The sequence below is a fragment of the Prosopis cineraria genome, unplaced genomic scaffold (genome assembly GCF_029017545.1).
Source record: "Prosopis cineraria cultivar Desert tree isolate PC_DT_omini unplaced genomic scaffold, ASM2901754v1 PC11, whole genome shotgun sequence".
In the NCBI taxonomy this organism is placed as follows: Eukaryota; Viridiplantae; Streptophyta; class Magnoliopsida; order Fabales; family Fabaceae; genus Prosopis; species Prosopis cineraria.
The window spans coordinates 45,998,247-46,015,581 of record NW_026555342.1 but is presented as its reverse complement, the minus strand read 5'-3'; the positions used below and the strand labels follow the sequence as shown (position 1 = coordinate 46,015,581).

The 17,335-nt window shown below is 30.3% G+C and overlaps 1 protein-coding gene across 1 annotated transcript; it reads left to right on the top strand.

The window, feature by feature from the left end:
* Positions 1 to 10,502: 10,502 nt before the first annotated feature.
* On the top strand, positions 10,503 to 12,329 carry LOC129286568 (isoflavone 7-O-methyltransferase-like). The gene is made up of 2 exons (XM_054922509.1): positions 10,503 to 11,255; positions 12,027 to 12,329. The coding sequence occupies exons 1-2, from the start codon at positions 10,503 to 10,505 to the stop codon at positions 12,327 to 12,329; spliced, it is 1,056 nt and encodes a 351-aa protein (XP_054778484.1).
* The last annotated feature ends 5,006 nt before the right edge of the window (positions 12,330 to 17,335 follow it).

The following is a 17,335-nucleotide window of genomic DNA, read 5'->3' as shown; positions in this document are numbered from 1 at the left end:
TCTATTAAATTGTTAGCTAACAAAATATCATCAATAAAAAGAACAAGAATGGAAAAATTATTCCTATCAAACTTTTAATAGATACATTGATCTGAGACATTCTCAACAAAACTGAGCGAGGTAATAACTTCATCAAACTTCAAATACCACTACCTAGAGGGTTGTTTTAGCCTATAGATGGATCTTTTCAATCTGCACACTAGATGTTCTTTACCAGATTTAACAAAACCATTAGGTTGTGTCATGTAGACTTATTCATACAAATCGCCATTCAAGAACATAGTCTTGACATCCATCTAGTAAAGATTGAGATCAAACTATTTAACTAAAGCCATTACCACTCTAAAAGCATCTTTGATGGATACTGGAGAGAAGGTCTATGTGTAATCAATACCTTCTTTTTGGTTGTAGCCCTTAGCTACAAGTCTGGCTTTATATCTATCAATTTCACTTGTAGCTCCTCATTTTGTTTTAAAGACCTACTTGTAAACCACTGACTTAAAACCCTTTAGCAGCTCTACAAGCTCTCATACGTGATTGCGATACATAGAGGCAATTTTTTCACTCATCGTATCTAACTATTCAGAAGAATACGAGCTTGAAATAGCCTCTTGGTAAGATATTGGGTCTAAACTATCAATAGCATTTAAATCAAATTCCTACAAATACACTATGTAATCATCTGGAATAGCAGACCTATGAACCCTTTGGGACCGTTTTGGTTCAATAACCAAATCCTTATCACCCTCTAAAGGTAGTTTATCTTCAGCTTCATCCTGATTCATGGCATTATTTCTTTCAACATGAGGGGTTGTCACAATAGGCATAGGCAAAATATTGCTTTTGTCATATAATGTGATATGCCTAGGCACAGAGCTCCCACTATCTAAGGCATCTTCAAAGAAATAAGCTCGGTCAAATTTAATAACCCTTGTAGTGTGATTTGGACAATAGAATCTATACCCACGAGATTCGATGTAATAGCCGATAAAAAAACCATCAATAGTCTTAGCATCAAGCTTCATCTATTGTGGATTGTAAGGTTTTACTTGTACTTTACAACGCTAAACTCGAATATGCTTTAGTGCAGGAGTCCTTCCAAAATGCAACTCATATAGAGTCTTTGGAATTGACTTGCTAGGAACTTGATTCAAAATATAAACAGCAGTTTTAAGTGTATCACCCCACAAGAATTTTGACAGTGAGGAGTGACTGATCATACTTCTAACCATATCCATGAGAGTATGATTTTGTCTTTCTGCAACCCCATTTTACTGTAAGGTGCCAAGCATAGTATACTGAGCTTCAATGCCATGCTCTTGAAGGTACAAAGCAAATGGTCTAGGGTTCCTGCTAGTCTCAGTATATCTCCCATAAAATTCTCCTCCTCTATCAGATCTTACACATTTGATCAACTTGTTAAATTTTAATTCGACTACTGCCTTAAAGGTTTTGAAAGAGACTCACCCTTTTCACGCAAGAGTTCAATCCATCCATGACGAGAGTAATTATCCATGAAGGTGATGAAATATCTGAAACCACCCATAGCTGGAAGTGTGATAGGTCCACAAATGTCAGTATGGATTAGGTCTAAAGTATTTTCGGACTACTTTGCCCTTTTGATTCTAGCTCTAGCAGGGAATTTTTCTTCATACAATCAACACGTCTCAAAATCTGAGAAATTAAAGTCTTGTAAGACACCTTGCTTGGCCATGCATTCCAATCTCTCTCTAGAGATATGACCCAAACGATAATGCCATAACATGGAGGAATTATCATTTAGCCTTTGACGTTTATGCCCAATGGCAGCATTGATATAGAGATTAGGAAGTTCAAGTGATCAATCATTCAATCAATACAAACCATATATCAAGGAAGCATAACCAACATTAATGGAATCAAAACAAATATCAATTTTTCCATTCCTTTAGAAGAATGAATAGCCACAAATATCCAATGCAAAAGTTGAAATTAAATTCCTCTTTGCAGAAGGTACATAAATAACATTATTCAAATTTAAAACATGACCAGAATTTAAATAAAAAAAATACTTCTAATGCATTCAACTTATGCCTTACTCCCTGCTATGTGAAAGATTAACCTCTATGCCTTACTTGGAACCTTCTAGTTTCTTAGCCCTTGCAAAGAATTCACAACATGTACAATGGCATTAGAATTCAGCCACCATGAGTCAATGAAAGTTTCAATGGTGTTAGATTCAAAACAAACTAGAACTAGAGGGGCAGTTTGAAGAATTGTACCTTTACTTTCTTGTTTGTTCTTCAGTTGAAGCAATTAGCTTTAATGTGACCCGATTTCTTGCAATAACTGCATGACCCCTTAAAGGGTTTCTTCCTCAGCTTCTCACTCTCAGCACCATCATTCTTAAAAGTTGAATTATCAGGCTCTAGGGTCTCATGCTTCTTCCCCTTTTTCTTATATGACCCTCCAAATTTGCTGCTAAAGCTATGAGAAATATGGTTTACTAAGTGAGAGCAATTCTTCTTTATAGCTTCCTCTTCTTGAGTGACTATTAATATCATCTGATTAACAGACCATTCAGCTTCTTGTGAGTTATATGAAGTCTTCAAGAATGCGTACTCTGATGGCAGTGATTGAAGAACATGATAAATTAAGGTACTTTCACCCAAGTCAATTCCATATGATTTAAGCTTGTTATAGTAATGAACAAGCTTCAGAATGTGCTCCCTGACACCAAAAACTCTATCATATCAAGTATTGTCAAGAAGTGACAAATAGTAGTTCTTTTGAGTCTTGTCAAGCTTCTTGTATTTGTTACCAATAGCTGTCAAGTATTCCACTGTAGTATCCTTTTCAGGAATGCTGTTCCTAATTTCCTTTTCAATTATATAGTTGATGATCGCTAAACAGATCCGGTTGGACTCATTCCATTATTTATGGAAGGCCATTTCAGAACACTGGACTCTGAAGAGAGATCCGCAGGCTTGGGTTCTCTCAGAGCTAAATCTTTCCCAGAAATGGTCAGATACATATTTAGGAACTCTTTTCAGTCATCATAGTTAGTCCCACTGAGAGCCTTCATAAAGGATAGTTGTGCAAAAGCAAAAACTGAAATCGCAAAATACAAAATGGGAAATATTAATTATATGTGCACAACATAATTATAAAACAAAATTTCCCAACAAGCGATTATCAATTACGTAACTATAATCATGCACCAAGAAGGCTCACATACCATAAAGATTTAACTCATACAAAAGTCCATACAAAATAATACATTAAACATTTCCATACCTATAAGGTACAACAAATATCTAACATATTAAAAAAAGTGCTATTAGCCTATCATCAAAAATCAACTATCAAAATCACATTAATAATGTCACACCTATGGGGCATGTCCATAACCAATGCTACAAGATCCTAAGCATCACCAATAATTTACAAAGTCACAAATTTTATGACCTTAAGACAAAACAGAATAATTTCAAAAGTCCTTAGGGCTTTTTAAGAATTAGAGAACAAATTTGAGACTTAAATGAATAATTCTAGAAGAGATTTGGGTCCAAAACATAATTCTAGAAGTTAAGGGACTAAACTATAATTTTCAAAAATTTATTGGGGTCACGGCGTAAATCTGATAAATTATAGGCCAAAGGAGGTAGTTCTAGTTTGGGGCCAAAACATAATTAACAAAAATAACAATTTTTTTTAATAATTTATATATTTGGGCCCATGAAATTTTGGCCTAGAAACTTTCACCAATGCTCACTCGATCTAGTTGTCTTCCCCTCCTTTTTTATGATCTAGGCCCATATGAAAAATGGGCTTAGAACTTATGAAGCCGAATTCCTAAGATTCAATTCCTGACCTTGTTCTGGGTCTCCTTCAGCTATGAACCAAAAGCGAGAGGAAAGGATGGCATCGGAAACTTGGAGCAGCAGTAAAAAAGGATGATGCCGATAACGCACCGGTAGCTCGTCTCTGGCGACTCGCTAAGCTCTCAATATTCATAACCTAGCTCTAATACCATGTGTTATCTTTAGCATCTCAATTCTTATATGATCTAATAAGATAGAATAAAGAAACATGTGCGTACCTGAAGAATCCATTGATCGCTTAAGAAAGTTCGATTACCTCGAGTGTAATCAAACGCACAACCCACTAGTCCCTAGAGTCTTCAGAGAGTGCAGAGATAATGGAGTAGAAAAAAATGTATTGTGTGTTTGCGGTTATTAACTGATCAACTTATAAGGATCAGATTAGTAACCACTTTATTAAATAATTAAATAATTATATTTCATTATCTCTGATCAGTCAATTAAGAGATAGGGAATAACTGATGGCTACTGGGTCGTGGGTTAGGCCTCTGCCTTTTAGGCTCACTTGTGTGGTCCACCTATCACGGTCCACACAAGATCATAAAGACTAATCTATTTGGGCTTATTAATTAATTTTAATCTATAAATAAATATTCCAACACCCATTTCAACGCTTTGTATCGCTGCTTGTGAACTCATTGATGGCCATGAATCAACTATATTTATTGCACATGAACTCATTAGCTAGTGATGCTCTACTATCTTTCCATTAAGATTGAATATTGATATCTCTAGATCTGGGTGAAAGACTCATGTCGCAACACCAAATCTCCAAATCTACTTCATTGATCTGCTCAACTGATTTTCCCTTGTGTCTCCTTTCTTCTTTTTCCTCCTCCTAGTTCTAGCATCACCATTGTGCTTGTGCATGGCTGTAATGGAGGAGAGGTCGACAGAGGGCAGAGAGGGAGAGGCAAGTAGGGAGGGGTAGAGGGTAGAGGGAGATCCCTTGCATCACCTTTCTTCTTCTTCTTCCTACTTCTAGCATCGGCATTGTACCTATGTGTGGCTGTGATCGAGGAGAGGCCGGCAAAGGACAAAAGGGGAGGGGTGAGGGGGGAGGGGTGGAGGGCAAAGGGAGAGACGACAGTGATAGGAGGGATAGGGGACATTTTTGTCAAAAAATAATCAATCACATGATTGATTTTTTAATACCAAAGGGTGGGTGATATTCGGTGATCCCAACTAGATGGGATTGGGACTGGGATTACCCCATACCAAACATAAAAAGGTGGCATTATCCAATACCAATTCCAATCTCACCCTCTCAATCCTTTATACCAAACAAGGCCTTTGGGTATTAATTCAATCGTCATTATTTTAGTTTCAAGTTATGTATGCAGTATGTTGCTTCTAGAGCTTATAATTCGACGAATTAATTTGGTGCGTGTATATGTATAGGTATATTGTCATCTAATTTTGGTCACTGTTAGATCATGACATACTCTCCCACCATTTAGTATTATAAGACAATTTTATCTGAATTATATACTTTAAAATTACACATTCATTTCATGTATGTTTATCCTTATTTAATAGGATTTCACAATTGAAAAAACATTATTAATTTTTTTTGGCAAAAAAACCTTATTATTTACACCATCTGATTAAGGATATTTTTATAAAAATCTTCTTAATTGTACATATTAAAAACAAGGACCAAGAATCTTATTGTTGATAAAAAATTGATCAGAGGAATATTCTCATGCTGAGAAGAGAGTAATTCAGGGTGATTCACTGGGGCCTGGAGTGACGCAGATAAATATTCATTGTGAGAACCATTCCTCCTAACAAAAATATTACGTGATCAAAACATGATTGTAGATAAGTCAGTAATCATAAGAAAAGAATCACGTTATAATAAATGCCATTCAACCAAAGAGTGATATACACTGAAAAAGAATCAAGGGTATGTATGTGTGCTTATATCAAATTCTCAGATTTAAATCTTATGCAATTAAGAATTTGCAAATCTCATGAATTTTGTATTTTTTAATAAAAAGAAAAATATTTTATGTTTTACAAAAAATAATAAAATGAGCAGAATACTAAAAAAACAGAAAATTTCACATAAACACATAAATATTAATTTTAGAGAATTTAAATCTCAAATTGAAAATATTTTATATTTCAAAGGTAAAAAAAAAAAAGCTTAAATGGACCGCATGAGGTTATTTTTATAGGGCCAATCTTAAAAGTATAGTTATGCTAAAAGCCCCCAATTTTTCAAACCTGAACTCTTATAAAAATTAGCTTAAATAAGCAGCTTATCAAGCCAAGCTTGTATTCTAGTTAACTAATTCAATGACCAGTCTAGATTTCAATATTTTGAAGAAAAAAAAAAGACCACAATATTCTTAGTCAAGCAAAAGAGGCTTTCGTGGGTTTATATTCCATGCATGGTGCTATTTAAGTTTGAATAGAGTTAGTGTGTCATTCAAGTATAGTTGAATTCTAATTCATGTGAATGAAAATTAAATAAAAGAATTTGATCCGTAATAAGTTATTAGTTGAATTGTAATTTTCTAACTACCAAAAAAATAATAATTAGAAGTTACTATGCCAATCATCAATATCAATCACAGTTTTTGTTAAAAAAAAATCTATAAGAAGTTGAACTGTTTTGAGATAATTAAATATAAAGTATACCTTAGGCTCTTTATAATCCACTGGAAAATATGCCTACTACGCTCTAGTGTGAAACTGTGAATAGAGGAAGTTTAGCGAGCTATGGTATATGTGGAGAAAGCCTTCACTCAATACTGAATTCCGAAACGATGAATAGGAAACTCCCTTTTTTATTGCCTACATTAGTGGACAATCATGTTTGAGATACGGTTGGATGTTAACAATGTGGCATTTCTCCCAATGAGAAATCAAACCTTAAGTTATTATGTTGTGAGGGATTAACTCTTTCCAGTATGTAGACCTAACACTTTTCACATTATGTTAGTCGAAATATCTAGATTGAAAAGTTTTCATTCTTTATCTCCAAATCATCTTAATAAGCAATTATGGATTATGTATACTCTCTCTGATTTTATTTATATGTTATTTTTAATATGTTTCATCAAAATTAAGGAAAACCTTAAACTTTATTAACTTTATCTTAAAATTTAATAAGTTTTCACATTTACCTCCTAATTAATATTCTTAAATTTCCTTACTGGTTTTTTTATTTGAAGTATGTAATAAAGAAAAAAATGTAAAGAGGAGCATTGAAAATTGGCAAGTATCTTATAAATAGGATTATTTTTTTTATCTCTGTGCCATATATATAGGACCAGAGGAGTATATAACAAAAAAAAATTTAATAGAAAATACAATAAAAGAAAGCTTTCTGAACTAATACCAAATAAAATTGAGTAATATAAACTAAAAATGATACCCTTAATTTTAAACAAAATAATTCAAAATTTAGCTAAATATTATAATAATGTAATAAATATTACACCGATTATCATTGTTAAAAAAAAAAGAAACCGATGGCGAATTAACATACCAACATGCAATTTTAAATTTGTAGGTGTCTTCCCGTTTTCTGCGCATTTTTTTAAAAAAATTTCCTTCTTGATTTTCTTTAAAATTTTTGTGGCTTTTTCTTTCTGTTTCATTTCCCAAACTAAGGGAGAATAACATTCAAAGCCCTACCAAGAGAATTTATCCCAATATTATATTGTAAAAACATGTATATATTATTTTTAAAAAATTTAACAAGGTTCAGCTTTTAACATGTACATGTTTTTATAAAATAATATTCGATGCAAAACTAATGGACTCTTGTTGCAATAAATTTTTTTAAGAGGGCCTTAAATGTCATTCTCCCTTAAACTAATCTGTTGTATCCATTTGAAACAATGTTGATAAATTAGTCCAACATGTTAAACTCACATAACACGGATCAAAATATAAATTATACAGAAAAAAATAAATGATATATTACGTACCGCGGTACTTTTTTATTTTTCTTTATGCATTATTTTTCCATTAATTAATTCGCTGAATTTTGCGCATGGTATGAGTAATATTCTAGTTTAATATAATTAGATATAATGTTCTACATAAAAAGCAAAGTTTGAGGTCAATTACACTGTTCAACACTTACTAACATTATGACTTACTAGAAATTCTATAATTTATATTGATATTTTTTACTTATGTAGATATCTATAATCCACTTTTATCAAAGGATTAAAATTCTTTGTTAGAGAAAACATGGGGGGATTATAAGGATTAATAGAAGTATTAATGTATTGTGGAAGCAATACAAAAGTGCAACTTTTCTTATTCTTGAGGCTCTCGTGGGGGTTAACAATGAACAGAAAATTGAGCCACCAAGGAAAAGTATAGTAAAAACAAAAGCTAAAAGCTAAGCCACTAAGGAAAAGTATATAATAAACTGATATCAATTTTCTTTTCATAAGTTTCAATTTTAAAATTTAAAAAAATTATATTCAAATCTCACAAAAAGAAATTTATTATCAAAAAGTTTCATAAATTTTATAAAATACTCACAAGTCTCAATTAAGCACAGGAGGCTGTTAGAGTTAGAGGCTGTTAGAGTTAGAGGCCTTCAGCATTTCATTGTGCCATTTAATACAACATGAGAAACGTGCAAATTACAAAAGTATCTGGATGGATTGAAAAGTATTTCTTTGTTTTTTTTGGGCAAAATGAATTGAAAAGTATTCATTCTTTATCTTCTGGCTGCGTTAAAAAGTTAACGGATAATGCATATATAACCAAAAAATAATTAATAGAAAATAAAATAAAATAAGTTTTTTGTAGTAATAAAAAATAAAAGTAATTAATAAAAGGAAAAATTGATTTGCAAGTTCTTATAATTCTTTTCAATTTTACTTAGGTCCCAGCAGTAGGGTATAGTTTATTTTTTTAAATCAAATCCTTATAATTTGATTAATTAAATATATTAGTCCCTAAATGTTAAAATTAATGCTAAATTATTGACCTTTTCAAAACACAAATATTTAAAAATTTATTAAAAAATTATTTAATTCTTATTTAAAAATAAATTTTTATTTAACACTTTTGGCCATAAAAAGAAAAAATTGATTTAAGGCAATCTGTATATTTTTATAATATTTTTCTTGAAAAAAAAAAATATATATATATATATATATAATATATTTAGAAGACATGACTTAATTATATAAATTTTGTATTATAAAAATTATGTAATTAATTCTAAAGTTAAATAATCTTTTGATGATAATAATAATAATAATAATATAAAAATTATTAATTTCATTTTTTAAAGAAAATTTCAAGAATATTAATCCATAGGAATTAACATATCTAATCGATTAAGTTATAAACGTAATTGAAACAAAATAAATTAGATGGATCAAATTGAACATTGAGGAAAACTCGAAAGACCAGCAGATTAGTTTTTGTTTGATAAAAAATAAAAAAAATACTTTAATTTAAAAAAAAGTAAAAATTTGATTTAAAATTATTAGAATTTAATGCGTATTGCATATCACATTATTTTTTTTTTTAAGAAAAACTGATGGATAATTAAAAGTTAAAACCAAATATGGAATTTGAAATTTGTAGGTTTCTTTCCATTTTCTTCACCCAGACTTGTTTTTAAAAATACTCCGTCTTGATCTTTTTAAATTTTTTTATTGCCTTAATTTTTGTGGCTTTTTCTTTATGTTTCATTAAACTGATCTGTTTTATCCTTTTGAAAATATGGTGATGAATTAGGACATGTTAAACTCACAACTCACAACTCACAATCACAATAAGACAGGCTCGTTGTCCAAATTAATTGTTCTACTCAAAATATAATTTACTACCTGTACTTTGTTTTTTTCTTTATACATTCTTTTAATATTAATAATTAACTGAATTTCGTGCATATGGTAGTTTGAGTAATATTCTAGTTTATTATAATTAGACATAATTTCCTATATACAAAGCAAACTTTGAGGTTAATCACACTATTAAAAGCTTATAAACTATATGATTTATTACAACTTTTATAGTTTATACTGATGATATTGATATCGATTGTCTTATCTATACATAATCCTCTTTTATCTTAATCTAAGTGGGCTCTCAAGTCCTATTTTCTTAATTCATTAAATTTTACAATGACTTTTTAAATATGCACCATTTAAAATTCTAGTAAAAATAATTTTAAAATGTAGAAATGTAAAATAAAAATTGTACGTTCGATCGAAATTTCAAAACATGATAATTAGCAATGAAATTAAAAAAAATAATGTAAGTTATTCATATATAAAAGGATTAAAGTACATTGTTAGAGAAAAACGAGGAGGAGGGGGATAAGGATTAATATAAGTGATGGAAGCAATACAAAAATGCAACTTTTCTTACTCTGAGTGCTCTTAGTGGGGACATAGAAACAAACAAGAGTCAATAATGAATATAAAAGTCATCAAAGAAAAGTATAATAAAAAAGTACAAATTTATTTAGTACACAACTAGTCAAACATTTGAATTTTCTTTGTCAGTCTGCTCTATATAAGCATGAGCTTTCTGCGTTATTGAAACAACACCCAAGTGAGTTCTTTCAAGCTCAAACTGCAAACTGAGCAAATAGATTAAGGAGAAAGAGCTCACCAAAATCAAAGAAATCACCATACAATTATGCATTCCATTGAATCCATCCCAGAAAATGAGTACTTTAAAGCTGAAGCTCACTTGTACAGATACATTTATAGTCACATAAATGGCACAGTTCTCAAGTGTGCTGTTCAGCTGGATATCCCAGACATAATTCACAACCATGGCCAACCCATTACTATTCCTCAATTGATCTCCAAACTAGAAGTTCACCCAACCAAAACTGCCTGTGTGGAGAGGCTTGTTCGCTTCTTGGTGCACAATGGCTTCTTATTAGAAACCAAAGTGATCAATGAAGAAGAAGAAGAAAATGAGGCATACACTCTCACTCCTCCTTCTAAATTACTTGTCAAAGGCATGGAACCAAACCTAGCACCAATGGTAGGGTTGGTCGAGACTGGTTTCATGGCCGCGCTTGATTTTCTGGGAAGTTGGTTCAAAGGGAACAATAAGACAATAGCTGAGATTGCCTTTGGGGTAGGCATGTGGGAAATGCTTGAACATGATCCTTTGAGATTGAAGTCTTTCAATGAAGCCATGGCGAGTGATTCACAGATGATCACTATGGTTCTTAAAGACTTCAAATCAATCTTCAAAGGATTGGAATCCATAGTTGATGTAGGAGGCGGCACAGGCACCACATGTAGAATCATCTGTGAAGCATACCCTAATCTGAAATGCATAGTGTTTGATCTTTCACAATTTGATTACATCTTGAGTTTTGTTGGTGGCAGCATGTTTGAATCCATCCCTTTTGCTGATGTGGTTCTTTTAAAGGCAAGTATTCTAATTTGATTACATAACAATATATTAAATTGAATTAAGGATTATTTTTGTCCTTAAAATTTTTGCGTAAGGTCTACGATAGGTGTCATAAATTAAATTTTGGGTCATTTTTGCCATTCAATTCTTAAAATGTAAAGCATCATTGTCTTGCTAGTGACGTGCCACTTGTTGACCATTATCTACTGAGTTGGACACTTTTTGTTGACTTTTTTGTACCATGTAGCATCCAAGTGGATGTGCAGTTAGAATTTGCTGGGGTCACTTTTGTCCTTGAAGTATTCATTTAGGAACATTTGTTCTAATCTAAACTTGATTTTTTGGGTCATTTCCTCCCTTAAACCTTAAAAAACCTAACCAAAAATGTCTTAAGTCATGTTCACTTGGATGTCGCATGGATGCGTGAAATGTAGTGCATGAATGGCAAGATAACATGTTGTCGAACTTTAACAGTTAAAGGATAAAAATGATTCAAAATCAAGTTTAAAACATCCATATATGTAAAAAGTTAAAGCGTAAAAAAGAACCATAATCTTATTAATACCAACGGTTTCTATCTAATCTATATGGAGCATCTGGAATTGAATCACATAGGTTAAAGCTCTTTCCAATCATTTACTTAATTAAATTCCCTTCTTTACACATCCACCCACACATAATATTGCTAAAGATTTAGATTTCATATGATCAATATTGTTGTATTGATTATTTAATTAAATAATTTAAAAGGGATGTAACATTTGGTGTTGTTGATTTTGTATGCAGTGGATATTACATAATTGGGATGATGAAAGTTCTATGAAGATATTGAACAATTGTAAGGAGGCAATCACAAAGAAAGGCAAAGGAGGGAAAGTTATAATCATTGATGCAGTGATAAAGGAGAAGGAAGATGACGATGGCATGACGCAAGTGAAACTCTTGTTTGACATTTCGATGATGAGTACTCTCAATGGGAAAGAAAGAACTGAGAAAGAATGGAAGAAGCTTCTAGAAGCTGCAGGCTTCAAACATTACAAGATTACTCCTCTTTTTGGTTTTAGGTCCATCATTGAAGCTTATCCTTAATCATTATCTGGTTTAAAACTTCTCGGAAGAGAATTATCCTTTTAAAATTTAACTTTTTTTTTCTAAGTACTTATGTTGTTGCTGTAGTAAGTAGCCAAGCTTCAATTACTGATGGTGATGATGTAAGATATATCAGAAGTTTAAGGGAATAAAATTTGCTTCAGTTCTTTTAATTATTTGCAATTTTTTTATGATTTAAGAACGTACTATTAATTCTGGTAAAAAATAATTTGCGCATTGTTAATTAAAATTCTAAATGTGTAATTTTTAAAAAAAAAGAGTAATAAATGAAGTAAAGGTATAGTTGAAAAAATAATTATAAAAGTTATCTAATATCCTATATTTTGGATTAGGGAAGGTTTCTAAAAAAATATCCTATATTGTGGTTTGGAGCAAGTATATTATTTCATATTATATGAAATTTAAAAAAATGATTAATGATTACACACCTCAGCGTTGGGGAAAAAAACTGATGGTGAATTAATACCAAACATGCAATTTGAAAGTTTTTCTTGGCCTACTTCTTGTGCCTTTTTCTTTCTGTTTCATTAAGCTAAGTCCAACATGTTAAACTCACAATTAACAAGGATCAAAAATATAATTTATACAGTCACTACAAAAAATTATTAAATTATTAATTTATCATCGTAGTGTTGAGTTTCATAGATTCTTGCGAGTTGTTTCCAGGAGGATCCTACATATGCATATTCTCATGTTGAGAAGAAAGCAATTCAGGGTGATTCGCTGGGACCTGGAGCGACTTAGATAAATATTCGTTGTGAGAACCATTCCTCCTAATAATAATTGCGTGATCAAAACAAGATTGTAGATAAGTCAGTAATCATAATTATAGGCATTCTGATAATGACATTATGCTGGAAAATAAAAGAATCACGGTAATAAATGCCATTCAACCAAAGAGTGATAAACACTGAAAAAGAATCAAGAGTATGTGTGCTTATATGAAATCCTCGGATTTAAATCTTATGAAATTAAGAATTTGCAAATTTCATGAAGTTTGTCTTTTTAATAAAAAGGAAAAATGATTTATGTTTTACAAAAAATAATAAAATCAGAAAAAATACTAAAAAAAGAAAATTTCACATAAACTCGTAAATATTAATTTTAGAGAATTTAAATCTCAAATTGAAACTATTTTATTTTTTAAAGGTGAAACCAAAAAAAAAAAAAAGGTCTAAATGAGCCACTCGAGTTTAACCTCATTTTTACAAGGCTGCACTTAGAAGCTTAGTTATACTAAAAAAACAGGGTTAACAGCATGAGAGGTTCTCATTGGTCTACATTCCATGCATAATGCTATTTAAGGCAATATGAAGTATGTGCAAATTATGTAGAAATTTCAACATTGTCTTAATTGACTTACCAACAATCTTCTACGACCTATGTTTTAAGTTTGAATAGACTTGGTATGTCATCCAAGTATAAATGAAAATTAAATAAAAGAATTTGATCCATGATGAGTTACTCCCTCCGTCCCTATATGTATAAAAAATGTTCTAAAATCTTTTTTATTCCTAAATATAAGATGTTGTCAGCATATTTTTTTAATAAATAGACTATTATACCCTCATTACATTGGAAAGGAAAAATAGAAAAATACTCATAAATTTACTTTGAAAAAAGAAATATATTTGTTTGTGAAAATTATATATTAAGCCCTATTTTAATGGACATTTGTTTAAATTTAATTGGGAGGAGTTGCACCAACTTTAATTATTTAAGATTCAAAATATACATTTTAAAAATTTAAGATTCAAATTACCCTTGAACTTATAGTTCAAGTTTAAATTGTATATTAACTTTTAAATCAATCTCTTCTTGAGACAACATTATTGACAGAGTATGAAAATCAAGACCATTTTAACAGAGAAAAATAATTAAAATCATAATGAGGGCTTTGGATGTGGATAATTAATATGCACCCCAAAAAGAAGTCGTCTCTAATTAAGAACGCCTCGAATGACATCTCTATAAGTTGAAAATTTAATTTTTAAAAAATTAAAAGGTTGGAGAAGCATTTAGACATGGTAAGTACATTGTGGTTAAGCTCATCATCTCCAATTCTATCGCTAACTCTTAATTTTTTTTTCTTAAGGCCATGTTTGGTAGTATTGAATTGGCAAGGTGGAAATAAAATCAAAGATGGAATCCTAATTTAAGCATGATTGATATGCAAGAATTGTAATTCTTAAGAATCCCAATTCCATCAAAAATGTTAGAATTCAATTCCATCATATTGACCATGGAATTGCTTCAATTCCCTTGAATTCAATTTGTGGGCCCCACTATCCTCATCTTTTTTGTCCATTTATAATAAGATAGGTCTTTTTAATTTAAAAAAAGGACAATTTACTCTTTTCCTATTTTAAGTACCTATATAAATTAATATTATATTATAATTCCATCTTCATACCAAACACACTTTTAAAACTCAATTCTATTCTGATTTTAATTTCGATTTCAATTCCGATTCCGATTCTGATTTCATTAAAAACTCTTCCATCATACCAAACGAAAATTGATTCAGAGACAACATTGGAGACACATTTTTATGTGGGTAGAGACGGACGTATGGCTGTTTCTAATTTCGTCTCTACAATTATAAGAAATGTTTATATTTTTATTTTATTTCGTTAGCAATAGATTAAGCGATGGATAAATTTAATGGTTAGTGTTGTGATCAAATTCTTCAATAACTATTGAGGAATTGAATTATGTTTGCAGTATAATTAAAATATGATTACATTTCTAACAAAAAAATTAATATTAAATTACCTCATGGATTGGGACAAGTTGCGCCTCAAGTTCTTGTGTATTTCCATGATGCCCAGCACACCTGATTGTATGATGAACAATCGCCAATTTCCATGTAGCCTTAGAATTTTTAAAAGCTGAGTCCTCTTCCTGCCTGAAAAACCTCTAAACCATAATCAGCCAACTATTGAGAAGAAACTATTGTGAAGAAAGTGATTGTGTGCTTTGCAGATGAGAAACTTTTTTATATACCTCTCTCTTCCTAGCCATTAGACAAAAACTCATGGTCAGGATTCTCCGCTTCCCAACTACTGCACCCCTACCACTGCACTGGATCTGTATCCAAAACTATCTAGAAGTCAATAATGAAAAGAAAATCCATCAAGGAAAAGTATACTAACAAACAAATTAAAGCAATGGACCCAGCAGGAATTAAAGAATTAAAATATGTGTGTGTGTGTGTATGTGTGTGTAACTTTCTCACACAACTAGTTAAATATTTGAATTTTCTTGGTCATTCTGCTCTTTATATGTATAAGCAACAACATCCAAGTGAGTTCTTTTAGGATCAAACTGCCAACCGAAGCGATAAATAAAAGAAATCGTTGAGTAGTTATGTGTTCAATTGAAGCCAACCCAGCTGGTGAATTCTTTCAAGTTCAAGCTCACTTGTACAAACACATTTTCAGCTACATTATTTGCACACTTCTTTTATTGAGAGTTAAAAACTAAAATTTACAAATGAGAAAGGGAGAAGTTGAAAATAAAGTGTGTTGTATCTGAAGAAACAACGACTTAATCCTACAAACCAGCTATTAATTTAAATCTAATATAAATTAATGAAAGCATATATAATCATAGTCTTTGAATATGATAAACTAATATCAATTTTTTGACACAATATTTGGTATATTTGAATTTATTCTTAAATAATAATGGGAATAATTTCAATAAATTTATTAATTTTTTTGACTAAACAAATAAACCCTTTAATATTTATAGGAAGAATTACAGTTAGGTTCCAAAAGATTGAATTAATAACAAATATATCCCCAGCAAAATTTTATAAAAAAGAATTATGATTATCAATTCAAATAATTAAAAATAAAATTTTCTGTTACAATCTAATAGTTACATTTGATATTAAATATATATATTTACAGTTTAAACTTTTGAATTTGTAATTTATTTAGATCAATATTTTCAACTTAGTTTTTAAAAAAATTTATCGTATACTTAACTATTATCAATTCAATATAAGGGACCTAACTGCCATTCTCCCATATATATATATATATATATAAATTATAGTGAAAAATGAGATTTTTTATGTGAAATGAAATTACTGAGTTTTAGAATTTATTCAAATAATGATTAAATAATAAATTTAGTTATCTTATAAATTGTATGTTTAACTAACTATCCACAAAGCTCAGACCTTATGAAAAAATTATATATAATGATGATAGATATCATACTTGAACCACATGCACCTCTTTTTTCATGACATAGTTTTTGGATTTCCCTTTCCCTTTATTTTTATGGAAAAATCGCATTAAGAGTTTTAAAAAGGCAAAAATTTACACTACAAGCCCAATTCATTCTATTATTACACTACATGCCCAAGGGTTTTTGTTGCAATTTTTTTTGAAAGTAAAAGTACAATTTTGCCCTTATGTTATTTGAAAACTCAAATAATATATAACACAATATCTATGGATACATAACACAGTGTCTATGAATGCACAATATGATATTCATGCATGTCCAGTTGATCTATAAGTTAAAATATATATCACACAGAGTATGTACAATAAAATATCAATGGATATACAACACGATATTTATAGATACACAATACAATGTTTATGAATTCTTAACACAATGTTTATGTGTATCCATGCATGAACATTTAATTGAAAATGCATGAATATTATATTATACATCCATGAATATTATGTTATATATTATCTAATTCACTTGTACATTTTATTAAATCTACTAATCAATTAGACACGCATGAATATTATATTGTATATCTATAAACATTATATTGTACATCAATGAATATTATGTTGTACATAATTTGAGTTTTCAAATCATAAAAAGTCAAAATTTTACTTTCAATCACAAAAAAAAAAAAATTACAACAAGGGTTCTTGGACTTACAGTACAATAACAAAATCTATTGAGTCATCAGTGTAATTTTTTACTTTTTTAAGGCTTTAGCG